This window comes from Amphiprion ocellaris, chromosome 12 (genome assembly GCF_022539595.1).
Source record: "Amphiprion ocellaris isolate individual 3 ecotype Okinawa chromosome 12, ASM2253959v1, whole genome shotgun sequence".
NCBI lineage: Eukaryota > Metazoa > Chordata > Actinopteri > Pomacentridae > Amphiprion > Amphiprion ocellaris.
The window spans coordinates 9,953,638-9,981,303 of NC_072777.1; the positions used below are offsets into that span (position 1 = coordinate 9,953,638).

General features: G+C 39.0%; 1 protein-coding gene across 1 annotated transcript in view; it reads left to right on the top strand.

The window, feature by feature from the left end:
- Window positions 1–27,666, top strand: part of mthfd1l (methylenetetrahydrofolate dehydrogenase (NADP+ dependent) 1 like) — a 42,829-nt gene that overhangs the window by 10,589 nt on the left and 4,574 nt on the right. The window contains exons 15-26 of the mRNA XM_023279817.3: window positions 399–473; window positions 1,102–1,204; window positions 3,090–3,166; window positions 4,413–4,553; window positions 5,589–5,657; window positions 9,993–10,104; window positions 16,878–17,017; window positions 17,820–17,861; window positions 20,136–20,239; window positions 21,203–21,380; window positions 22,189–22,296; window positions 22,426–22,578. Coding sequence (XP_023135585.2) covers window positions 399–473; window positions 1,102–1,204; window positions 3,090–3,166; window positions 4,413–4,553; window positions 5,589–5,657; window positions 9,993–10,104; window positions 16,878–17,017; window positions 17,820–17,861; window positions 20,136–20,239; window positions 21,203–21,380; window positions 22,189–22,296; window positions 22,426–22,578 — 1,302 coding nt within the window. The remainder of the gene's footprint in view (window positions 1–398; window positions 474–1,101; window positions 1,205–3,089; window positions 3,167–4,412; window positions 4,554–5,588; window positions 5,658–9,992; window positions 10,105–16,877; window positions 17,018–17,819; window positions 17,862–20,135; window positions 20,240–21,202; window positions 21,381–22,188; window positions 22,297–22,425; window positions 22,579–27,666) is intronic.

Here is a 27,666-nt window from a genome sequence, read left to right on the forward strand (position 1 = left end):
ATCCATAGTATGTGTAGTCACTTGTTTTGTTTCTAGTATTGGTAACTTCTTTAGACACTTGGAAAAGGTTTGTACATGTTTCCAAGTTTGATATATGCTTTATGAATGATTTACTGTATGACATAATAACTCGGTCCTAGTGCTCAAAAGACATTTTTCAGCTCTCACCAGTTCTCACTAGTTCTAGCCATGCTTGTACTGTTTCCACAGAGATGCAAGGTTTAATATTGCAGTGAAAAATTTTATCACAGTGCATAAATATGTGACAAGAACAAATAAATGGCCAAAAACTGTTAAAAGCAGTTTTTGGCAGTTCTTAGACGGCTCCCAAAGTCTGACAAAGTGTTCTTAATTTGCATGTGTATAGTAACATTCTTGTTTTCTCTAATTCCACCAAGGCCCTGTTTAATCGGCTGGTCCCTTCAGTGAATGGAGTCAGAAGCTTTTCACCCATTCAGATCTCCAGGCTGCGTGTAAGTCTAAACACAGCAGTGCCAGAATCACTTGTGTCAACAGCAGTTACTAGCTTACAGTATTTTATGTGGAGCTCACATAGAAACAGATTCTTTTGTCCACTAGGGGGCCACAGTGAACTTATCTTCCATTGTGGCCTCATCTCCAGATACTTATTTGTGTATAATGAAACTCCTGTTTGTATGAGCACGAGTAATGTGTTTTATCTTATATTGATGTATCCCTTGCTAAGAAAATATGATGGACGTTTTGAATGCAAGAGGGAAAAATTTGAACATAAGTTAACTCAGTGTTTGTCCTGTTGCATGGAAGTCTTTTTGATGAGAAGTTAAAAGCACTATAAAATATTTATTACCCTTAATAGATAGAGTAGGAGATAAAGACGATTGTTTTAAGTAGAGCACTCCCATTGAACCTTTTGAACCTGACAATAAGTCGATCATCTTGTAGCCGTTTAGTCTGGATCTGTTTTACATGCTTGGATGATAATGTGTCTCCAGGAGTGGACTTCTTTTATTTGAAATAAAATATATGAATAGTCAAATTATTATACAATATCAAATATATGTCAAAAGCATCACTTTTCCAGAAAGGATCATACAGTCTTTACTCTCTCTGTGATTCCAGCGTCTTGGCATCTTTAAAACAGACCCCGCAGCTCTCTCAATGCAAGAAATCAGCACTTTTGTACGTCTTGATCTTGACCCTTCAAAGATCACCTGGCAGAGAGGTACCTCTATAAATACTACTAATTCTCTGCACCTTTTTTTGTTTGCAATTGTAAATCCAGCCTGAGTCACTAACACGGGCGGGAAAAAACACAGAAATTCAAAATTGTTATAATTATTTATTGTATTATTATTTTCAAGCTTCATCTGCATCTCTCTGCAACAAAATTGTAAAGTTATGTGCCATCAAGCACACAGCAGTGAACTGTGAACATGTAATAGATATTTGTGTACTGTGGTGGTGTTCTAAGATATTGTTTTGCGTCATTGGTAAGACTTGCTGCAGAGCACCCAGTCTGTTTGTCTGCAAGCACTGGGATGGGATATACTCTTGATCCAAAGCATTGTCATGACCATTACACAAATCTAATATAGAGCAAAGATGTTTTGACAAACATCCCATGCTCTATAAGTCAATGTCTTATTGTGCCATGCCTGAGTAATGTCACATGTAGTCTTGAAACTGAATGTGTTTTCCATTTTGACATTGTGAATTCTAAAGTTAGTTCATATTAGATTAATGCATCAAATGTTGAAGTGTTGCATTGGTCAGTCACAAGACAATTAATAGTGCATGATAGTATAGCAATAGCAACTGCAATTGTAGCCATGTTGGTTTAACGTTGTCAGTGAGAACAACCAGCTGGGGGCTGCTATGACTGATGTGGTATTTACTGCAGTGGCTCCAGAGGGCATTCTTAAGAGACGAACCCTGGAGATTAAAAACAGATTTACCGCCTAATGTTTTGTGGGTGTGACTGTGTGTTCATGAAACAAACCATATTTTTCACTTCCTCGGTCATTACCAAACCAGCATGATAATAATATTTGACTAACATGTTTTTCTTGGCTGATTATAACAACGGCATAGCCATGGAGTAACCAGTTTTCACCCATATTATCAAAATCTAAGCACTGAGTGAGAAAACTGTAAAGGTCCCATATGGTTAAGTCCATTTTTATTATGTTTTGTATGTCTTAAAAACTTGGAGGTGTAAAGTTAAAGCTGTTAGAATGTAAACGCTTATCACCATTCTTCTAACCCCCTCAACTAGATGGCTTCCCAACTTTACAAACCAGTAAGATTTTTTTGTAGTTTCTAAAATGAAATAGAGGAGCTAATATACATCCAGCTAAAAATTAGTCTAATCCTGCCCCCTCACTGCCTGCTTTTTCCAGGTGAGCCATTCAGAATGAGCAGCTGTCAGTACACCAGGTTTATTTACCTTCTAGAGCTGTTTCTGTTACCTCAAACAAAACACACCAAATGTTCTACTGTTTGCTGCAAGGGTGAACACAAAACTGTTCACACACTCCTGCATCTGAGTAACTTAAGATCCAGTGGAATACTTTTATTTTTGACAGTAAATTCACCATAACAGCAGAAAATCCTTACTATTAGCGCATCATGTGACTGTTAGCTTTGATTGTATGAAAAGTCCCAGTCTGACTCATTTACATCTGTGTTCACTGCTGTCAGTTACTGACACAGAGAGAGAGTCTTCTTCCTGAAAGTGACATGGACAGCAGCAACTCAGCTGCATTTAAAGCCGAAGACACTGAAACGGACAGTTTAGAACAGACATGGTGAAACAAACCATCTTTGCAGTATTTTGAACTAAAAATTTAAAAGACGCATTCTGGGGACATGTAAAACTCCTATTATTTAACTGAAAAGAGGCACAATATGGGACCTTTAAATGGCGAATCTCTTCTAGGATAAGCATTTACAATGAATCAGCATGTACACACCAAAAACGGTTTATTTATCTGAATGCAAGTCTATGGATAGTATTTGTTAGTATGCATATTTAACATTTATGTTTACTGAAAACTTCAAAATTGTAGATTTCATAACAAAATGACTGTGTCTGACATGTTTTACAGTGGTTGACACAAATGACCGTTTCTTGCGGAAGATCACCGTAGGACAGGCAAGCACTGAAAAAGGACAGATCAGAGAGGTATGCAGCGTTCATTCTTTCACAGGTTTGATTCCCTCAGACTACTTCCTGTATATTTTTCACCACTTGTTTTTGTATTGTGTGGTGAGAGGCGTATGAAAGCTTCCACAGTATCAAATTTGAACAGAAGCTTCCATTGATTGTAAAATTTAATAGACCATTTCATTGTAACATTATCTAAAATATTCCATTACACATTCAAATGGGTCTGATGTTATTAAGTTGGTATTAGATGCCTGGATTTTTATGTGTGTGTGTTTGTACCTCATAACGATGACTAAAAACTTTCCCATGCACACACACAGACGCACTTCCCTCCACACCTTCCTCTGTCCTTGATATGGCCCAGATGTATTTCACTCACATATCTGTAGTAATGACGGCTAAATGAAATTCTGTAAATAAACACTAAATGTCAATGGGAAGCAAGCAGGCTTAAGTGAAAGCAAATGTTTAGAGAAGGAGAAAAATGACCCACCCATCTACAGACGCACACACACACCTGGAACTGCCTCTGAGCTAGTTCAGCATATGCTTATATTTACTGCCATCAGTTCATCCATTCTGTTTCCCTTTCATTCCTCTGCCCTCCACCTTCCTCCATTGCTGGATACACTATAGCCCCTCAGGGTATTATCCCTGGGAGTGGGAATAGAAATCTTGTGCTCCTTGGTGGATAGATGTGGTTTAAGTTATATTTCTTTTTTTTAGTGACATGGAATGGAGACTTCTTTGTTTTTCCATAGTCTTTCCTGTGTGTAGCTTTAATTCACTCATGTTGTCTTGTTCTTTCCAGATTTTTTTCCTATTTGTTTGACATAAAGAAATAGAGAAAGTTGCATGAAAATTAGTTAAACATGTGCATAGTTACATTTTTTGTTAAAGTCATCATTTCAAAACTAGGCCATGTTCATAATACTCTTATTCTCTTGTCCATGGGATCAACCTGGTGACTGGTGTCTGAGGAAGGTTTCCAGTTTTCTTCCCACAGTGTGATTTCTTCAGCACTGTGGTCTGAAGGCACATTTCATTCACTTAAAACTGTTAAAATCATGAGAGTAGGAAATAAAGTATTCCATTGTGAAAGTGTAAACATATTGTTTTGCAATATAGCTGCAAACTTGCCCCTATTAATGTTTATATTTTTTTGACAGTTTAATGACAGGTAGAATTTTCAGATCCTAAGAACTTACAATTGTTGCCTTGGTAGTTTACATTAGAATTATTTTCCTGTCTCACATTTCAGACAGGGTTTGACATTGCAGTGGCCAGCGAGATCATGGCCATCCTGGCTCTGGCAGACAGCCTGGAGGACATGAAAAACAGACTGGCTCGCATGGTGGTGGGGACCAGCCGCTCTGGACAGCCTGTCACTGCAGAGGACCTCGTATGTATTACTGTGTGGTCTCGTCATTCAAGGAGTGTGGGAGTTTTAACCCCTGGAAATGTCACACTTAGCTTATCATTGCAACATCTCTGAATTTTAGAACAAAAATACTGAGTCACTTTCAGCTGTTGTTTATACATTAGATAAATAAAGAGTTCTGTCTGTCCAAAACACTGAAGAGGAGAGTTACAGAGGCATGAAGGTTTGACTTGTATCGAACTATCTGAAACTTTAGAAGGAAAACCCATGACATAAAAGAATCCAGTGCAAATTGTTTTAACAGAAATATTCCTAAAGGAGGATTTGACTAGCCACAACAGTCTATTCAAATCTATTTAAAACAGTATTGTGGTGACTAAGAGAGCTTACTTGCAACTTAACAAACGAAGACCAATCACTGACAATGGAAAAAAACATTTTGCAAACGAGTAATGTTGCCACTTTGACAACATATATGCAATGTAAAGAGAAAAGTAAACTAATTAAACTGAAGCTGAAGCAAATGCAGAAATACTTTGACTAATGAATGACAACTACTCATTGATGATGTTTAACAGTTAACTAACAGTGTTTATTGTGGTTTCAATATTAAGAAAGCTCAGTTTCCGAGGTTAAGCAGAGTTTTCACCAAATCACTTTGTAGGGTCAGCTGGTTTTGGTTTCCCACAGACGTCGGTGCTGAGGAGGCTCCCCTATAATGTTACAATTGTCTGTCTGATTTGCCAGGATGCAAAAACATCACCACACCTTAAAGCCAGGGCAGTGGGGATATAGCGGACAGCTGTGTGTGTTGATCAACCCTAATTGCTGACTCTGCATATTCTGGGAAGCAAGCTTTACTAGAAATGTTAAAACATAAAAGACAGAAGCTTACAAATGGACTGTAGCACAATTTGTCATTATTAGTCGACAACTATTTGAGCATTCTTTAACATCAGTATCAGTAGTTGGTAGTGGTGAGGGTAGTGTTTTGTCTGAATCCTGATAACCTTTTCTCATTTCTAACTCCCATCCTCATTTTTCTTTCTTCCTCAGGGTGTGAGCGGAGCACTGGCGGTGCTTATGAAAGATGCCATCAAGCCCACGTTAATGCAGACCCTTGAGGTGAGACACGCACATAACCCCACTTAAATAGCCATTATCCTGCTTAGCTGAACATTTTCTGATGAATATCTCGTGGAAGACGTAGGGTGCCTCTGCTGAGAGAAAAGCAAGAAGGAGAAAAAGTGCTCCACTGAGAGCTTTTATGAAAGGATTCTAGATTGACTTCTTCCCCCTCTGGCTCTTTATCTTAATGACGGCTCAGCAGTGGACAGGTGGAGCTCTCAGGCAGGAGATCCACCCAACAGAGTTTCATGCAGCTGCGCTTAGGAAACACTTTAATTTGGGTGTGATGACCATACCATAACTCTACCTCACAACATCTGGCTTTCATTGTGGTTTTGAGACATTACCTTAAGATGAATGAATATGTGATCACAATTTTTACACATATATGTAATGCACAAACACACACACACAGATCATTTGTGGCATAGCGCTTTTGTGCAAATTATTATAATAATCAACATAAAATGTATTTTAGTGTGAATTTGGGGCTTTTTTTTGTTGTTGACTTTTAAGACTTTGTATGGGAGACTTAAGAATTTTTGGACTAGAATGATGAATCGGTTATTAATCAACAATTCAAATAATTTTACCTAGTCTCCTTAACTTTCACATCATGATTTATGTAGATATTGCCAAAGTCTTTCATAAATGTACTATTGAGCACCAAAACCAGCGGGTGGGTTTAAAAAAACCTTAACAAAGTTGGGAATCATTTTGCATTATAGTGGTACTTGGCATAAGAGCGGAAATTGGACATAGAAAATTGGACTTATGACATATTGTCGATGACATAAGTTCTCCTCAGGTGATGGCCAACATATTCAACAAACCATTCTTGTAAAGTAGTTTCTTATCTTGCCATTCTGGCCTCTGGGTAGTGTGTTGGAGTCTGTACATCCAGACAAAGATATTTGGTTTCTTTTTTATGTTAACGCTGTAAATGTACACTTAACTGAACCTGAGACACACAGGTCAAAAGTTTGCTGCACAAACTAAGCGTATTTTTTCTGGTGGATTGATTTATGTAGTTGAAAAGTTTTTCAGCACAATGTTAACAATCATGCTTCTGATAAGTTTTTGTTTTTGCTTCTGTCGTATATGGCTATTTTTCATTTGTTTGTTCCTTGTTGGTTTTGAACAAAAAGCTTGATTACACGGCTATTGGGTGGGGAAAATAAACACGGACTGTCCCAGATTCTGTGTTTTCACGACTGTAGAGGAGGTGGAGGGTTGAATGCAGCAGAGATTTGGTTACTTTCTGTTTTTTTGGAGGAAGCATTACAGTCCTGTTGTGTGAAACTGTTTCCTGTGTGGGTTTCCTGTCATTCTGGTCAGGGAACTGGTATCGGGACCAACCGGGCCTCAGAGCTTCATGAGAATTTTCCATCAAGCCTGACCGCCTGTGCCCTTTGTGCTCTCTTCATTTGTGATTGTGGTGAATACAGAGGCACTCAGGAGAATAGAGCTGGCATATGAAAGCTGGTGTAAGTGTGTTGCAGCTCGCATTTGTGTTATTTCAGACTCTCACATGAGGCAGGGTTTAGAAGAGACATAGCGCAAGAAGAAAAGGGATAGTTTTTAATTTCACTCCCTGTGTACGTGCCTATTAAGAAGACCTCAGTTATTCTGTGAGCTTTTCAAGCATCCTGTCTATGTAGGAGGCAGTACACCACAGTATAGATAGTCAGGCCTTGTGCTGTCTCACAGTAAAGGCTTGGTAATATTTTACTAGTTTAACACTGTTTCACAGCTTGTGAAGTGAACAACACAAGAGATGCACACAATGAAAAAGTACTGACCTGATCACCATCTTCCTGTTTTTGTTCATCCCTCTTCCTAGCCTTCATAACCCTCTTGTTCAAAAGCTGGAGAGGTGACACACTGGACTTGTCACTTACTCCCACATTTATCACCCTGTTGTAGCTGTTGTATGTCATGAACTGTGTTTCCTTCTGTACAGATGTGGAAAGAGTGAAAATTTTCAAATGGGTCATGTTAAAAGTTCAGGGGCTGGAAACAGATGGAAATCCACGGAATGTTTGACGTGTTCGGACTTTCCAGTGAAAATGAGTGAAGGACATGTTATTTAATTGGGCAGTAGTACTAAAATATTATTTCTTGTCACAATATAGTGTGCCCATCAAAGTCCATATTTCCCCTTCACTTTCCACTATTTTCCATGTATCCCATGTTTTTCCTGGTAAAGAAATTGTTGTTGTGAATTGTAATTCTGGTTTACATGGGTAAATAGACAAGTGGCAGTTTTTCTCAGAGCCTTGTTAAATATCTGATTTACTTCTCTGATGGGAGGCTGTTTATGCAGGCGGAGGGAGAGGTATGCAAACAAAAGCTTAGAAAATCATGCTCGGCCTTCCCATCCTTCCTTTTTCCTCTCTCTTAAGGAATTCACATTCAGTGTAACAATAGGTCAGCTGGCTTTCACCACTGTTTTTTTTTTTTTCCCAGAAGGATTTTGATCTTAAAGACTCAACTCTCTCTTGGCAATCATATTGTGTTGTTTCTTTTCTGCTCCGTGCCAGCTGTTAAAATTCTGTGAGGCAGTAGTAGTTTCACCTCCTTTGAGGAAAAAATGATGATTGTAACCAGAGCTGCAGCTGGAAGTTGTTGTTCTTTTTTTACTTTCTCCATAAAATGTCAAAAAATAATGATAAAGTGTCCATGACAATTTTTGACCTGGTCTGATAAGCCTCATTTTCTTCGACATCACGTGGATGGCCAGTTGTGCACTTACCTGGGGAACACATGGCACCAAGATGCACTTTGGGAAGAAGGCAAGCCGGTGGAGGCAGTGTGATGCTTTGGGCAACATTCTACTGGAAAAACTTGGGTCTTGCCATCCATGTGGATGTTGCTTTGACACGTACCACCAACCTAAGCATTGTTGCAGACCATGTACACCCTTTTATGGAAACTTTATTCCCTGATGGCTGTGGTCTCTTTCAGCAGGATAATGCACCATGCCACAAATCAAAAATGGTTCAGGAATGGTTTGAGGACCACAACAATCAGTTTGAGGTGTTGACTTGGCCTTCAAATTCCACAGATCTCAATCATATCGAGTATCTGTGGGATGTGCTGGACAAATAAGTCTGATCCATGGAGGCCCCACCTTGTAACTTCCAGGACTTAAAGGATCTGCTGCTAACATCTTGGTGCCAGATACCACAGCACACCTTCAGGGGTCTAGTAGAGTCCATGCCTCGATGGGTCAGGGCTGTTTTTGCAGCAAAAGTGGACCGACACAATATTGGGCAGGAGGTCATAATGTTATGCCTGATTAATAAGACTGAAGTGATCGATTGATTATCAAAATACTACTTTTGATGTGACATCTGTTCAGACTGAGCAAAGGTATATTTCAGTCTTTTGGGTCTTTAAATTGGTGTAGCCCCGAACTACGCTGAACACATATGCAGAACAGATGATGCAACGCAATGAAAGTAGCTACACTGGGTGTGTGAGCAGCGCAGAAGTGAGGTATAGAGATCTGCACAGCAAACATACAAAATAGATCAGTCGTCTGTATGTTTTTTTACACGAGATGTGTGCTGCGCTTTTAGACAGAAATGAGTCATATATTTTTGTATTATATTTTTTTAAATGAAACTATTTGTATATAGGAAATGACAGATTTGTATTACACAGTGTTTCCACTTCAGAGTTTAAAATAACCGTCACATTTTTTTGCCAGTGCCAGCTAACGGTTGCTTCGAAACTTTATCCCATCCAGTCTACTGTAGTGTGCAGATGTTAACCTACCCATTACGCAGCTTCACAGCATTGTGCAGGGTGCAATACCTGAAGACATAACAGTCCCAAAATAAAAGCTCACCACCTTTTTTTGTCCCAACCCTATGTGATACGTATTCTGCAAGTGTAGCCAGTATAAAGATACATTCCACAGCACATCTGCTCTGCGAAACGTTAAGTATTCAGTGTAGCCACGACCTAAGTCTAGTCACACTGTAAACATGAACGCAGCAAATCTTGCGCTTGAAGTGCATCTTTAGTCTGTGTGTGTTTCCAGTCTTTAGAGAGTAATCCAAATCAACAGGAGAAGGAAGCTTGGCCCGCAGTCAGGTTGGCACGTCACTCAAGTACCTCTTAACGCACGACTGCTGTTTAGACAAACACACTGCCAGCCAAAGTGCATCCACACTTAGATATTTGTCCTGGAGGCTCGACTGAAAGATGCTGAATTTAGTATGAAAGAAGTGATTAGTCATTATTTAAACTTGGTCTGCTGAGTTTCTGTGGCTGTTTTCTCAACTACTCCTGCATATTTGTGTGCCCCTCTAACTGTTGTAGGGTTCGCCAGTGTTTGTCCATGCTGGGCCCTTTGCCAACATTGCCCATGGCAACTCCTCGGTGCTGGCAGACAAGCTGGCTTTGAAGTTGGTTGGACGGGACGGCTTTGTGGGTAAGAGCACAGTCTATGCATACAGATCACACACACACAAGCATGAAACCTTTGAGGATGACAGACAAGAAGATCCGAACTATAGGGTCTCAGATGGGCAGGCATTTAAAGCCTAAGCTTTTTCAGCAGGGGAGAGTAAACCATAAATTACAATCTGATGAACTTTGACTTTCTTCTTTGCTGTTGCAACCTTTGCCCTACATTCGTCTTATTTCTAATTCTGGTCTACCTGCCTCTGGTGGTCTAATATGTTGCTCTGGAGTCCTGGTCCTGCGTAACTTTCTAAGAAACTGGTCGAAAGATTGTGTTTAAAAAAAAAAAAAAACATGGGAGAGAGGAAGGAAGCGGGTCGATAATCTTAAGAGCCCCTGGAATGCTTTAGAGTAAACCACACTGATCCCTTCAACGTCAAAGCATACTTAAGTATTGTCATTTTTATCTGTCTATCTATCCTTCTGCTCTCTTTCTCTCTTCATTTACTTTGGCTGCAGAAATATGTTTGGAATGTATGTGTGTGTCTGTGGAGTTTTCAAGGTGTATTTTATAGACATGCAAATCACCTTGTGTCATATTTATGTGAATGTGTCACATGGGGGTTTTTTTTGCATAAAAGCAAAGGTTGACGCACAACATTTACCCAAGCTATAGTCTGTAGCTTTGTCACGTGTAGGCAGAGAGTTGGACTTCACAACGTGAAGCAGAAAAGCCGGGAGGCTTGTATGTGTTTTATATCTCCGTTTTTCTCCACCCCACTCATTTTAATCTGTCTGTCTTGTTCCCTCCTTCCCCGTCTGTGTGTTTGTTACCTGACTCTCAGGTATGCCGAGAACGCCACCTCCCTCCTTTTTCTCCCCTGGCAGCTGGGATGCATGTACCCCTCTCTCACTCCCCCTTCTACTCCCCCCTCTTGTCTTACAATACAAACATCCTTTGCTATTTGTTGGCTCAAATGAGTAATAACACATAGCGAAGAAGTTCAACAAAATAAACATGTCTGCACATACACTATACAATAAGAGTGAGTAAACCCTTGTGCAACATCACTTAAATGTCAAATATATCATAATTTTATGAAGTTACAGTAATTGCATAACAACTTAGCTGAACAGCAGGGTATGTTCTCTTGTGTGAAATTAAAAACTAAGAGGTTAGATTTACTATATTAAAAATACAAGCCCCACAATAGCAACTCAATCCAGCAATAGTCCGACACCATGCATTACTGAGACTTAAATGTTTCATGTTTTCAGTTGTATTGTCTACCTTTGTTTTTCATGGCAGACTTAATCGTCCTTGTGTGGAGGATATCCTTTTTGCACAGATTTCAGGAGCGATACTCAAATTATTTTTTTTTCAGTTCTTTGCAGGCAGAATTGTGTTGCTCGACCTTTCTCTTAAAAATACCCTAATTCCCTTGGTTTCAAGTCAGGCAGCATATTTAGTCAGATTATAGATGTTTTTTCCACTTTGTTGTACTTTAGGAACTCGTTTTGGCATTGCATTTTGGACCATTGTCATGCTGTAGCATTACTCTTCTGACAAGCTTCTGGAGACTGGGAGTCATCAGCCAGTATTCTGGTATATCCACAGGTGTCTTCAAAACACCTATTGCACTCCTGCAGCCTCATATCATGACCTCTGTGCTTCACTGTGGTTGTCCTGACCAGGTTCATGCCAAACATGCTAGACTACATCTAAGCTACACATCTTGGTCTCATCTGGCCAGATAATGTGCTCCCAGTATTCATTTGGCTTCTTTTCAGACACTTTGGAAAAGTTAAATCTTCCAATTTTGTAACTAAGTATAAGTAAGGTTAATTAAAGGCTGATTATTGCTACAGCTGTGTTTCCACTGACTTAGTTGGTCTCCACAGATCTTGTATGCTTTTTGGTCTTTATAAAGTGTCACAGTCATATTTTTCATTTCATCTGGGAATTCTTTTCTATAGACACAGCCCACAGGTCCAAAACTGAGAAAGTTCTGCTGTTTACAGGCCATTTTATAACCATGTTCCTGCAATTAGACTAACTGGAAAATTGCCTGCATTTTAAATGTAGTATTTGTTTTGGTTAATGATTAGACTAAATATTCTACTTCTCAACTTAGAAATAATGCTATTAGGAGAGTTGATACCAGTTTGAATCATTTAAGATTAAAGTGATATTGCACAGGGGGGTACAACACAAACAGAAATTACCCCTCAAATGATTACATAGCCTTTTAACCATGATGATATTAATGATTGTTATTATCAATAATTGCTGTTTTAAGCAATTTGTTTCAAACAACAATTAAACCTAGTCTATGTCTGATACAAATGTATAGTTAGTACACCCCAGTACACCACAAATATTAGGACTCCGTTTTGTTCGTCCTTGTGCATTTACAGTTCAAGTCAATTCACCCTAAAATTTCTCCTCACGTGACAAAGGAAATACGTGAACTTTTTGTGAACTCGGGAGGGCTCTAGAGATACTAATGAATTTACTTATAGCCATGCTTCATCATGCTCCGTATTTTTGTAGTGTTTTTGTAGTGTTTTTCAAGTCACTGGGATCTGGACCTGAAATGTTGGTTTAGGTCGTAGGAGGGAGGACTGCTGGGCGATGAATCCCACATGCCAGATTTGTGTGATTCTTGTATCATTAACTGTCTGGAGTATGGAATGGAGATAACCCCTGATACTGACTGACTGTAACATTTTCCCACATCGAAAAGTCACCGTTTTGGCCTCACTCAGTTGTATTATGTAATACTAGTTTAACTGGGCATTAAATTTTCTTTCATATATTTCTTCCACTTGTGTTGGTTATTAAATCAGAATATGCACTTTATACACAGACAAGTGCATTGTCGAAGCTGCAAATCCATTGTAAATACAGCTTTCACATGGTGTTTTTGATGGATGGATTTCAAAAGTAGCACTGGAATGATTTGTAGGTTAACCAGTTATTTGGATGATAGATAATCACCAGTTTTGATAATCAGTTTGTCTTTTAAGGATAGGATTTTAAAAAAGTGCAGAAAAGGGCCCTTTCATTTACATGAGTGGCTGCATTTCTTACTTTTGACAGCTGATCTGACAAAACAAGAAATCTGAAGACTGTTAAGGAACTGTGAAATAATGAAGGATGTATTTTCTGACATTTGAAAGACAACGGATTAATTGCTAAAATAATAAACATGGTCATTTGTCACAGCAAGAACTGTACGTTGCAACTTCACTCTGAAATACAGTACGGCTTGTTGTGGAAACTCTTAACAGGATATAGATGGTCTTGTTGATGTAGCCTACTTTGCAGCATTTTTCTGTGTTTTTATTGGCAGAGGTGGTGCTCTGACTTGTAGTCCACCATCCAGCTTTCTCTTAGACCTTGTTCATTACTGCATGGACCTCTTCTTCCCCTCTGGCTCTCTGGATGGTTCAGAGTTGTTGCACAGAACAAAAAGCTTGTGAATGTTTCCTTACAACATCTTCTTGGGTCAACCTCCTGCTTGATGTGATGCTGTAGTGGGAACCTTGTTGTGTTAGCTGTTGTTGCACACTAGCTCTCTGTTCTGCTTTCCCTTTAAATATGATTCGCTGTGCTCTACTGGGTGTTCGTGGTATGAATTTTTCTGTGCTCACTTTGTGGGAGATCACAAAAGTTTTTGGAAATATCCACAAACATTGTACGTAAGAATGTGATTTTCATTGGCAGGCAGTTCAGTATGCGGCGCTCTTGTATGGTGCTAATGAGAAACACTACACTCTGTCAGGGATTCGTAACCAAATACAGTCTTGCTACATTCTTGTACTCTTCGGTTTATTTGTTGAGCAGAGATACTTGTACGATGCAAATGATGAAGCCCCCAAACCACAATTTCTGCTTAACCACAGTATTGTCATTTTGTCATTTATCTTCCCAGAAACTGTGAAGTCCTATTACTGAAATGGTTTTACTCCCTTTCCAACATTATTTAGCTTTTCTTCTGCCCAAAACAGTTTTTCATTTAATTGAGCTCCTCATATCTTTCCACATCTTTTCTCTCCTGTCTCTCCCTCCCTTCCTTGAAGTAATGTCTCAAGAAGAAAATTATGCTTTCACAAGTAATACATTGAACCAAACAAAGCAGCTTAATATATTTCCTCACGAAAACACTTGTTTTCTCACTAAACCCTCAGAGAGATGTATTTTATCAAGTGTCAGACACTTCGAGCTATAATGAATTACTCTTTTCTTTTCAAAGGCCTCGTGCATAATGTTCTCTTGAACAACTAATATTTTCGGTTATTTTCTTCTTTGTCAGGTTTCGTAGTATATTTTGTTTTTTAACAATTTATATACACACAATTTATAGCCTTATCCTTTTTTGTGTGTTGAATCTATAGCATAATGGATTTTACATCCTAATAGAATTGATATGTCACTCCTGGAACTGTGACAGATTAACTGTACTCTATTAAGTGTGCACTTAAGGTACAGATAGAATCTGTGCACACACTCTCGTGAATGCACAAACCTATAGGACATAGAATTTATCACCTTCATTTCGTTTGTATCCAGACATGCTTTGGGGTCACATTAATTTATGATCCTTTTAATCAAATTAAATGCTAAAAGGGTTAGCTGTTGGTCATTGTGTTCTACAGGCAGGCTGCCCACGCATGAAAACACATGTGGCAGTCACACAGATGTTTACAGGACCACCTAGTAAAGAGTGTGGAGGGGAGGTGTGCTGAAGAAGATTGTTTTTAGTTGGTCTGGCCCAACCCTCTAGTTGGAGCAGCACTCATGCTTTGGTGGGATGCAACTTCAAAGCTAATACATCTTCATTAGAATAATAAAATGGTAATAAGTTTAATAGTCCTTGGCTGTAAAAACAATTCAGCCCCTCAGTCTTTCTTCCTCAGTATTGTCTCTTATGTAACATTTGCTGACCCTTGCTCTGATCCAGTGAATATCCTTGTGGATCTCACTTTCATTTAACTTTGTCTCTAAATTCTTTTCTGATTGAACATCATGTGTATTTTTGGACAGGGTTCTTGATCTTTTTTTAATAAATGATCGTGTAAATAATACTCAAATTAGCATTACTTTTGCAAATAGTAATTTATTACAAATGGGTTCTGCCAGATGATTGTAAAATATGGTCTATTTTTCTATTTTAGACTGTTTATGGTTCAGCTGTTACCAATGTACCATGAATTCTTAACATGAGGTCCCTTTGGCAGACTCTTGTACATTACATGGACCTGTGGGAGAATATCAAAACAAACTTTATTCCTATGACTGACGGCAAGTCGTACTACGTTTGAAGGCTTGATTGGTCTTCTTAGTGATCAGAAAGAGTTTGTGAAGCTTTAGACTAAAACTGGACTTCATTTCTCATAAACACTGACCGACAGAAGCTTGAGGTTACTTATCTGGAAACTCCTGTCCTGTGATAACATGAATTTGTCAGTATGAGGGACACTTTCTCACAGCGTTATTCTTGGAAACCTCTTTATCATTACTCCAGCCAGCATTTGCTAGTAGTTCTGACACCGCGAGTGAAGCTTCTTTTTCACTCCCCAAAAATAGCCCTGAAAGAGCTTCTATAGGAGCGTTCTTGGGGTTGAAACATGTATAAAGGTTAAATCCTCCCTAAAACAGTCAGCAAGTTTCTGCGATGGAAAATAGCCTGTAGACACAAGCTTAAATAGAAACAGAACTGCACGTTACGCTACATGTATTGAGTTTAGCTTTTAACTGATTGACTAATTTCACTAGGAAAAAGTTGTGCATTGTTTCACATACATACACACAGCATTTAACCAAACAACAAAGCAAGTAAAAAAAAAATAAAACCTATTATTACATTAGACTTTACAAAGAAGTAGCTGCAGTACAATCAGTTTGGTCGCTTATTTCCAACTTGAGTGATTTGTGCCGGACTAATTACTGTGTTTGATTCATTTGTAAATCATGCAACATCCCATATCTGCATTTGCAGTACAAACAGCATCCGAGTTAACATAGAAACAAACTTGAAAGCTCTCATTTTTGGTTGTGTACATGCATTTATTTCTTTTTCTTTCCAGCTAACTATAAAAATACAAGTTAAAGTAGTTTTTGTTTAAAGTTCTGGTTTTGGCCCACCAGTGTGTTTTCGCATAGTAGTGCCACACACACACACACACAAGTAAGAGGAAACTTTATCTTAACAAGACAGTCATTCCAGGTGGACTTTTTGCTTTGTTTGGAGCCTGTTCAAGAGGCCTGTATGGAGGCCCGTCCATATCAGAGGCCCTCTGTCTCTTTGAGAGCCCTTTCATTGAACCCGTTATTCAGATCTAGCTCGGAGGGAAAACTGATTCACCTCTTATTCCATATGTCTTTTTTTAAGACATCTAATAGAGCTCACGTGTCTAGACTTGAGCCCAATGTGTCGATCGATGATACTATCTTCCAATATTGGCCCATTATAGATATATTTGTTTCAGCATATATGTTGTCCCATATGAAACCTTTACATTACAGTGCCAAGCAGTGATGACACAAATGATCAAATGATGAATGTAGTAGATGGCAAGCACATGATCAGGTCAGCATGTCGTTTTCTCCCCCCAGTTCTGCTGCTATAGCTTTGTTTTAGTGTACAGATCACTGTTTAAACCACCATCTCCTTACATTCTGGTTGTCTTTTCAACTCATGAAGACAAACTCAATAACTTACTGGTCGTCATGTGGATTTGATTTATATTCGTGTTTGTGCTTTGAGCGAAAACCTGATGTCTCTTTCCTCATAGTGACTGAAGCAGGTTTTGGAGCAGACATTGGGATGGAAAAATTCTTCAACATCAAATGCCGAGCTTCAGGTTTGAGGCCCAATGTGGTGGTGCTGGTTGCAACAGTTCGAGCACTGAAGATGCATGGTGGTGGCCCAAATGTAAGTTAACTGAGCACCGTTACCACACCACAACACGTGAAACAGGTATGAATTATGTAGATAAATACAGCTGGATATCTCACATTTTTCTGGTTTACTTTTTGCCATGCTGTTGTGAAATATCACATGCAATGCAGAGTAGTGATCATGATGCAGATAAATTCAGTAATACATGGTTTGTGTGACTCCAACAACCTAAACTAGCATCTGGGACTGTCATGCAAGAGTAACGTGCTTTTTAGTGGTCATGAAAAACTGCTATGCCGTTAAAAAGCTGCAACTCAGAATTGACAGTTTAGAAAATCTAATGTGGTTACTAAATGTTGCATGCCTTTACACGGACATTGTAACTAACAACAAATCTTCTGTACAGTTCAGCCCAATCGTTTTAGGCGTTTTGTACTTTTTCAGCCTGTATCCTGACCTCCATATAGACAGTGAGAAAAACACACAGTATAAGCCCCAGTGGACACACGAATGACATTTATGATAGCTCAAGCTGGCATTCCATTTAGATTTTGTAACTTCTAGATGTTTGTGCAATCCTCCATGGAAAAAAAAAAGCTTAAATTAATATAATTGAAACAATTATAGAAATTTGATTACCATTTCGTGGTATTTATTTGTGTCCCAATTGCTGAGATGAGTGCCACACTATTTGTTTTTCCCATGAAAAATGGTTCCATCTTCCAAATAAATGTGATCCACAACAAAGTGGAAATATGCTAACTGAGATAGTACATTGCTTTGCGACATGTTACAGAAGTGTGCAATTATTTGTTGTGTTTTTGTGTATTTGTAGGTGTCCGCAGGTGCACCTCTTCCCAGAGAGTACATCGATGAAGTATGAGCCACATAACACATAAGCGCACGCAAATATACAGACACACACACACACACACACACACACACACACACACACACAGGAATGGTCATAGTCAGTGTGGCTTCAAGATAAACTACAGGGAGACAGGACTAGCATGTGAAGTGTTTGAGCTACAGAGTTGACTTCCAGTCAAGTTAAAATAATTAACTGGGCCTGTTTTTATTACATTTACTAATAAATGTCAGGTTGTTTTCAGAAAAATTAAAGCTATTTAGGCTCATTGGCCAAAGTGAGACTCCAATTATAAAACTACCATGTGCTCATTAACATAACTCTATTTGGTGTTTCTGTTTTTTTAGCCATGGCAGCCTTGCAGAAATGTCAGTGGTGACACAACATCCTCTAAATGTAGCTTTCCGGCCATCAACGTTCATAACATGCCCTTAACTTGATTTACCATTTGTCAGATTAAGGCACACCCACGTAGCATGGACCTCCCCAGAAATGTAACTGCACATTGTTGAGACGCAGAATGCAACAACTGTGATTTGTTTGCTTTGTTGTAATATGCTTTGTTTACATTGCACATTAATTTGTGCATAGATAATGCTTCTGTGAAAGAACATGTAATATGTACAGGGTGTGACTGTATATCTGGCTGCTTATAATGCCCACACAATCATCAGTATTCTGCTAATGCAGCTATCTGCTCTTTTTCATTTTCATTGCTCCACCAGTCCAAGTGTAGATTGAATCTGTTCAGACATCTTCTCTCTTTTGTGTGTTGGTATTATTTCGGTAAACATAATTGTTCAGCATTTCTTAGCTCCAACTCCGGCATGCTCTCCTCTGTTTCAGTTGCTGGTGTTTGTGCACGAAGTACACAAAGGAACTTCATATAGTGGTATTTAAACCCTACAGCTCACTAGGATTTTGGTGGTGTAAATGCACAAATGAAGTTACTTTCTGTGCACTTCAAGGCAACACAGTGCTCACAGTGTTTGATCTGATTTATCAAAATGTTTTTACTAGGGCTCGCCTTTAAGTCATATTTGTGTGATATGGGCCAGAATAAGCTCTGGATGTGAGACGTCCTTTGACACACTTTACAGAGATCTGTGTGATGCCATAAAGAACGTTTCAAATTATACTTAACCAATCTCCCTCAGGCCTCCAGCTGTATTGTTACTGACATTTAATTCTACACCTTTATATACATACTTGGCCCACCAACATGGTTAAGGTCACTTATTTAATTAACAGCGCAAATAGAACATTTACATTTGGTTTCCAGGTATGTGGACCTTACCAGAGTGGAGGGAGAGATTCTGTTTGGTGTGTGTCTGTGTATGCACATCCATATCTGGCTAAGCTCACTGGATGCTCAGGCAGGTTCAGCTGAGTAAATAATGAAGCAGTATAAGTTAATTGTGAAGCCTGTAATAGGAACCAGCAGTACAGCGGCAAACAGAGTCAGGGAAATGAATTTATGGGACCTGTATGGCCTTACTTCACTGAGCCTGAGGCTACACACACACACACACACACACACACACACACACACACACACACACACACACACATGTGTTTGGGAGTAGCAGGCATCCTGTACATAGTAGTATGGAACAGAACATGGGAGTAATTATTGCACAACCATGCACAGTAGGATACTACCACAAACTTATTACACTATAGTTTATTACCAGTCCAAGTGTAATAACATAAAACATGTTAACATATCTACATCAATGAAAATGTAAAAGTCATTGCTAAGGCAAACGTCATAAATTCTGATTTCTATTCGCTTGGACAATGCCAGCTAAATGGGTAAATAGGAAATGAAGGTAATAAAAGTAAGCTTCCTCTGGAATTACAGATTTCCTGTCATACCCTTTAAATTATACCTCTGCCAAATACTTGCCCAGACAATTTTTTTTCCTGTTGCACTGATGATGTAATAAAAGCTTTTCTCACTATGAGTTTTATTTATACGGTCATTTTTTTACAATCCATTTTCACTGTGACACTAAAGAATGTTTGACTTAGTACGTGTTCTATATTACAGGAATTTCCATAGATTTTTCCATTGTTTTGATGCATCAAGGGAGAAACAAGGGGAGAGAAAAAAAGGGAATAACACGGAACCAGTCTTGCCTTAAGGGACTGTGTTATTGAGACATACTGAAGCCATAAGTTGTGTAGTGCATTTTGCTGGTCTGTTTTCTTCATCTTCAGCTGAATTGCAATAATATGTTTCTAACATCTGCGTTCTTCTGTCTTTTTCTTCTCTAGAATCTCAGCCTAGTTGCAGGTGGTTGCCGTAGCAATCTAAAGAAACAGATCCAGATTGCACATCTGTTTGGGGTACCAGTCGTGGTCGCACTCAATGTCTTCAAGTAAGACACATGCAGATACACACATCCACCAAAATACAGGATAACTTGAGTGAAGGGCTGTTCTGTTACATACAATACTTACACCCTGTGAACCGCAAGTCGTTTTGGACATTTTTTTTTCTACTCTCACACTTTTACTCGGTGTGAGATCATTTTTTCTCTGCATTATAAAGTTCCGTACTTCTATGGAAATAACACAACCACGTTAAGAAATGGGGGAGGTCAAAACCATCTTTTGTGCAGTATTACAAAGTTTAAAAAAAAACTAGAAACTAAATGAAGTTCAAACAAGAATCAACAAGTGAGACATTTTTTTCAGGTCTCCACCACGGTGTTATCACTACTGGATAAATTGTTGGACCTACATACTATGGATATTTTACTGGTTACATTTTTAAATAGTTTTTTATGCTTGTCTCCCATCTCCTCTGTTTTAACACAACCTGCAGTTCAGCTTTGTTGACTGAATTATTCCTGAATTTTTGTTGTGTGACTGTTGGTTGCAACTGAGTCAAATATGACTATGTGATTGCACTAAGGAGTGCAGTATTTTTTGTTTTTGACAGAATCCAACCATTTCTTTTTGGCAAACTGTTAAATGAGACATTTAGAGTATAATAAATTGGATTAAATATTTCAATTGCAAGTTTCCAGACCAAACTGCACATCACACATGATTAGTTCAAGGACTGTTGGAATGTTGAAGATCCATTGATTCTTTGTTTTTTTTAATACATTCTGGCTCTCTCAGGTTTTTGGGGGGGTTTTGTTTATTTATTGATTGATTTATTAATTTAAAAGACCACATGCCTTTCCAACCTGTCAGCAAGTTTTGAGGGTAGGGGGTTAAATAATATGGTAGTCCATACATCTTGTTGGCAAACTAAGCCACCATTTGTGCTTAAGTTCATTTTTCCAGCATGGTCACCAAGCTCTGCAAACAATGTTTCCCTGATTCTTTAGGACAGACACCCAGGCAGAGATCGACCTTGTGTGTCAAATAGCAAAAGAGTGTGGTGCGTCTGACGCTGTGCCCTGTCACCACTGGGCTCAGGGTGGACGAGGCTCTGTAGAGTTGGCCAAGGCTGTGGATGAGGCTGCAAACAGACCCAGCAACTTCCAATTTCTGTACAACACAGAGGTGAGTGCAGAATTTTTTTGTCTAGTAATTGATATAGCCATGTATTAAAGGCATGTCAAACAGTCTGATATCTTATATCCCTGTCCCTAGTCTTTCAGTATTTGATGCTTTGTTTGCAGTAAAAGATGTCGAAGTCAAAAACATCAGCTGCTTTGAATTACTGAGTTTAGGAAGCTGTGACTTAAATTAGCTGACCCTGTTACAATGTCTGTGTGTCTGCAAGGCTCCATTCACAACATACATGTGCCTGCATACCAAGATTCCAACAATAGGATTGCTATAGGTACTTCTTTATTGAATCCAAATTTAAGTACATTAGGTTCAGCTAAATGAAATGAGTTACATACTTTACGTTGTTTACTCTGTTTACTTTCCATGCTGGTAGCTTGTATGGTGCTTACAGAAGAACTACAGTTTTCCTTCGTTTGGCAGCTCCTAACAACTAGACCTTGATTTCACCAGGCATGAATCAACATGGCCACTTATCTGGAGTATTGGCATTTTAAATATATTGTAGAGATATAACCCTGACTAGTTCCAGCTCATATGTAGCACTGTGCGATTCTGTTGCCACAGTGGGGTTATCAAATAGAGATTCTTTTATTTTATTTTATTTTTTTGACTGCATGGGAAAACAAAGGGATGCACTACAGGTCAAAGTCTGACACGTTGAATGATTTAATTCACTGTGTTGAACCCTTGACTGTGATGTCAAAATGATGTGTTTTCAGTTCACCTAATCTTGCTTCCCTTCGACTGTAGTGCTGTTGTGTATCCACCTGTTTCTGATGCACTGTCTTTCCTATAGATGCCGATAGTGGAGAAAATCAGAACAATAGCCCGGAAAGTGTATGGGGCTGATGACGTTGAACTGTCTCCAGAGGCCAAGAGCAAGATAGATTACTACAATCAACAAGTAAGATCACTGACTCACACGCTGACAGGAGTCACTCAGCTTGTCTTCTTTCACTGTCCTTCTTTCCGTGTTTTACTTTCTCCCCGCCAACACACACATTAGTAATGCTCTCTTTTTTCCCTACTACAGGGCTATGGTTCATTACCCATCTGCATGGCCAAGACCCACCTGTCCCTGTCCCACATGCCTGAGAAGAAGGGTGCACCCACTGGATTTGTTTTGCCTATCAGAGATGTCCGTGCTAGCGTCGGGGCAGGCTTCATCTACCCACTTGTGGGAACGGTATGTGACCCGTAACAGTTCAGGAGCTACAGGTTAATGCTAACAACAGGGTTCATGCTGCCTTACATCTCACAGCCACAGAGCTGTTTGAAAGAGATTAAATCTACAAACTTGCACCGATGTGGTAAGAAGTGTGTGTGCTTTAATTCATCGAGAATCTAAACCGTCAGTGAGATCTCTGTGGATTGCAGATGTGTCCTGCCAGAATCAAAGCTGTAGAAGAACTATAGTATTGTAATAGATACTGTTCAAAACAAATTCTTTAAAGTGTATCTGAACCACATTCATACTGTGCTGCAGATCAAAGGTGTGTAGATTCATCAGGCAGACTGGTGAAACCTAACATATATCATATTTTTACAAATGTCCCTAATCTTATACTTTTTCTTTTCTTAATTTTTTGCCTTTTATTCCATTTTGCATCATCACTTTAATTTAAAGTCAAATGTGGAGCATGTTGAGATTATTCTACACTACAAATGTACATTTTAGCCTCATGTACAGAGCCACACACATGCTTGTGTTTGTGTTTGTGTATTCCACTTTTGAAGTCTGCAAGTTGACAAACATGTCGCAGCTATGATTTCCTATTTACTGCACAAGATATGGAATCTTAATTTTACTACCTGATGTCCTTCCATTTCATTGTTACTGTAATATCCACCTCAAGCACTAATACCTCCAACTGCTCGCTTTGATCTCTCAGGGTTGTGGACCACTGCCTCTACCTCTATGGAAACAGCACAACCATAGCTAGAAGTGGAGAGAACTCAGAAATGTCTTCAGAGCAATATAACACATTTTTAATGCCATACATTATATAAACAAATAACAAACAAAAAACTTCTTTGATTAATGATAAACAGTAACATAAAAAACTCTTGAATCGAGGTGTACAACATTTTTCCAAGTGCCCACACATGCAGATTTTCATTTTTGTTAGTTATTTTTTAGTACAAGCAGTTTTTGGTGAGTTTTTAAATGAGACATAGATCTGAACATTCTTCCAGACTAAACAGCATGTCACAGATGAGTAGTTAAAGGACTGTTGGAAGGTGTAAAATCTGGTAAATCTTTCTGTTGTTCCAGTTTTCTGGCTCTGATGAGTGGTGTAATTTTGGTGTTTTTTTTCTTCTAGTTAATCTTTTAAACCGGCCAGCAGGTTTTGTAGTTCAGTGTTAATAGCCCCGTCTGTGTTACCAGGAAACAGGACTTCTGCAGTGTTTTTATTTTCTTCAGGCTTCTTTAGAGAACACAGCAGAAACTTTCTGTCCATGACTCCTTGTCCTGCCACTTTTGTGGCTGTTTACTCACACAGGTTGGTCCCTTCAGCATTCCTCCTTCCCATTAGTTCATGTCTGAGCCATAGTTGAGATTGGGGTCCTTTTCCCTGACAACCGTCTTACTGGTTTCAGCTAACTGGGCTGGTTGGAGCCTCTTGGTCGATGATGGGCTGGGCAGGAAGGAAGCCGCTTCCTGAGTGTTTTGCCTCCTGCTGTTTCACCAGTGTGCCCTGAGGGCCGGGGCTCTGATAGGCTGAGGCGGAGGTGTCAAACACTGGCCATGCTGGGAATAGGGAGTAATGTCTTGGTGTGGCGTCTGTCCACTCTCTCAAACCTGCCTTTGATCTGCTTTGGCCCATGGAGCCACTTCACACTGACAACCCTTGAACTGTTTCTAACCCAAAGGGGGTCTCTTAATTGTTCTTTTAACTCCTTGGCTTCACCTTCATCTGACAGACAGATCCATAGATTAAAATTTTCAAAGTTTTAGAAGGTTTCCATGTTAGCATGTGGTCCTCTTGCCTCGGACAGACAGACAGCAGGGGCAAAGTGCCGTCATTTTGGTTTTAACAGTGAGGTTCTCCAATGTTACTGTCTACTGTAGAAGTACATCCCACTAGAATATGAAAAGAAAACCCCATTATCAAGTTTTTGATTATTTTTAAACTTACCTTCATAGACAAGAAGCCCTCAAATAGAAAATGTGGAGAAGACACAGCTTTATCGTTGATGCAGCTTTTGCAAAGTATGTTTTGCTGTTTGTTTGTTTTTCAGTCAGTGTAAAGTGGCAAAATGTACAAATTCTGAAGTCACTTAGTTCAAATAAGTGGACAGATCTTACTCAGTGACAGGGTGTGAGTATAGGAGGAGGGGAGCTGTACATGGAAAGGCTCTATACAGGGTGAAGAATCAGGAAGGGGCTGATGTCATTCTTCAGATATGTGAGGGAGGGGTCGCAAGCAAAACAATAGATCTCTCTAGAATTCATATCCCCTCAGAGCTGCATTCACTGCACCATTGAACCTAAACAGTTGAGTTTTTTAGAAACTCCCTCCTAGGGTTGGTATTCTACATGCTCTCATAGCTGCTTAATGTTTAACAAGTTACAGATTGGTCTGAGGTCTGTGATTAAATCTATGAAATAAAATTAAACCTTAATTTATTTTGGATAATTGTAGTCATCTTATAAATATGTTTATCTGCAAGTTGACTTGTGTTTCAAAGGGAGTGTTACTGAAGTATTAAAAGTGATTCAGATATGGAAAAAACTTACACATGCAAAGTAGCACATCAGTGTTCATTTCTCAGCTGTCTGAGTTCCTTCTTCAGCTGCATATTGTCACTGCAGCAGTACTAGATGCATAGAGTAGGTCAATAGTAATATTTAACCATCAGGTATAACATTATGACCACTGACAATGAAATGAATAATCCTGATTATCTCTTTATCATGCCACCTGTTAGTGGGTTGGATATATTAAGCAGCAAGTGAACGTTTTGTCCTCAAAGTTGATGTGTTAGAAGCAGGAAAAATGGGCAAGCATATGGATTTGAGTGAGTTTGACAAGGACCAAATTGTGATGACTAGATGAGTGGGTCAGAGCATCTCCAAAACTGCAGCTCTTGTGGGGTGTTCCCGGTCTAAGTGAAAGGAGGCGCAGCAGTAGCTCAACAGGTTGATTGGGTGACCCATAAACGGGGGCTATAGTCCCTGATGCAGCAGCCATGGGTCCTTCCCCACATTCTTCTCCCCACTTTCCTGTCTGCCTCTCTCTACTACCCTAAATTTAAAAAAAAGACAATAAGAAAAACAGTGTATAATACAAGTTAAAACATATTATGAATCAGTCAATCAATGTTGACATCATTGGGGCCAGAATAGTGCTGGTACGAAGCTTGCCAACTGCACGTTTTACATGTTTACACATAAATGCACTGTTACTCTTCTGCTATTTGGAGGAACAAAGACGTCAAAGTCACTATACACATATAATTTATCTGTCCTCGATACACTATCGTTTGTATACTGCTGGAACCAATAATGTCTTTTTTAAGGCTCCTGATTGGCCAGTGCAGTTTTAGGGCTGTGTTGTGGCCTGTTGGTTTGGCATGCTCTTGACGGGACTTGGGTTACTTTTTTATTAAGATCTGTTTTGAGAATGAATAAAGATGTTTTTTTAAAAAGTCCCTCTAAATGTGGATGAGGCCTTAATCTTACTGATTTCATTTTCTCTCATGCTCCTTTGGTATTAAAATCACACAAGTGTTCTGTGTGTTTTTATTTCAGTTTCATAATCTTCTCAGCCCTCTTCTTTAGAAACTGTGGTGTTTGTGGACTGAGACTCATCTCCAGAATCAGTGGGGGGTAGAAATCAAGCTACATTGTCTCCTCCAGGGTTTTCTCCCACAAAGCCGCATTGTGTTTGGACATAATGAAGGGACTTATTTGGCCAAGTGGGGTTTCCAACTTTAGCCACGGAGTGTTATGTGTTTTTGCGAGTGCCAGCTTGTTTTCAGGCTTGAGTGGAGGACTGGCAGAACAACACATCTTTTGTTGCCTTCAAAACGTTGACAGTTTTGTTTTTTGTGTTTAGATGTTCTATGTAATATTTTATTCCAAACAGAGGAAAGTTAAAATTAATTTCTTTTATTTCATTTTTAAAAAAAAACTTTTTGAGTTGTTTCTTCCTGTGAGCTGACAGTTTGTTGTCCACATCTGTTTTATTCAAGCAAATACATAAAACCTGTGTGATCTAGGTGAGGAGCAATGAGGGAAATTTCTCTATTTTAGCTCCACTTTGGTAAATGGGATGGTAAGCCAGCTGCATTTTATACATAAATCAGAGTTATATGGGAAGCGATGGTTGACAGTTTTGTAGCCATCATGCTTTCTGACTTCATTTTATGGTAATTAGCTAATTTCTCTGAATGTCAGGGGTATTTTACTGCATGATGTACTATCATCATTGCATGCTCTCCTGATTATTAGTCAGCTGGTTGTTTTGACATGAGGATGCCTACTTTAATAGACAGTAGTTTTATTTTTTGTTATGTCTTTTTTTTATATATGTTAAAGAGGCTGTGACGACAGACAGGAAATGTGGTAAAGAGCAGGGTAATGACATGCAGTAAAAATCTTGGGCAGCTAGGATTTGAACTGAGGACTCTGCTGACGGCTTTTGTGCATTTGTAGGTTGGGTCATTGTACACTATACACAGTTGGCTTAAGCCTACATCTTGTCTTATTACACATTTGCAAAGGAGCTGTGGTTGGTACAAGGTAGATAATGTAATATACCATAATTTCCGGACTATTGAGCACACCTGAGTATAAGCCACACCCACTAAATTTAAGAAGAAAAAAATTTGTACATATATAGGCCGCACTTGTCTATAAGCCACAGGTGTCCACGTTGTAACACGAGATATTTACACAGAAAGACTTTTTTTTAACTTTTAATTAAACAAATGCTTTTTTCTGAAGAGTGCCTGTAACACTGAATGCTTGGTTGAATCCCAGAGAACATCCTTGATGTAATATCAGAGCTATTTGAGTTTGATATGTTGTTTTTCTACAAAGCATAGAATTTAGGAATGTCCAATCAAGGCAGTGTTTAACTCATCAGTGTGGGCATGAAGCTAAGCTCGATTCTTTGTTTTGGTATGCTGTCACACAGGTGTCTTCAGTTTGAAGAACGGTCTTGACAAATTCAGCATTATCAACATTATTGACAACTGATTAACTGTCTTATGCTGATGTCCCTATTTGAAACCCAGGTCACATTATAAAGCCACAGATATGCCG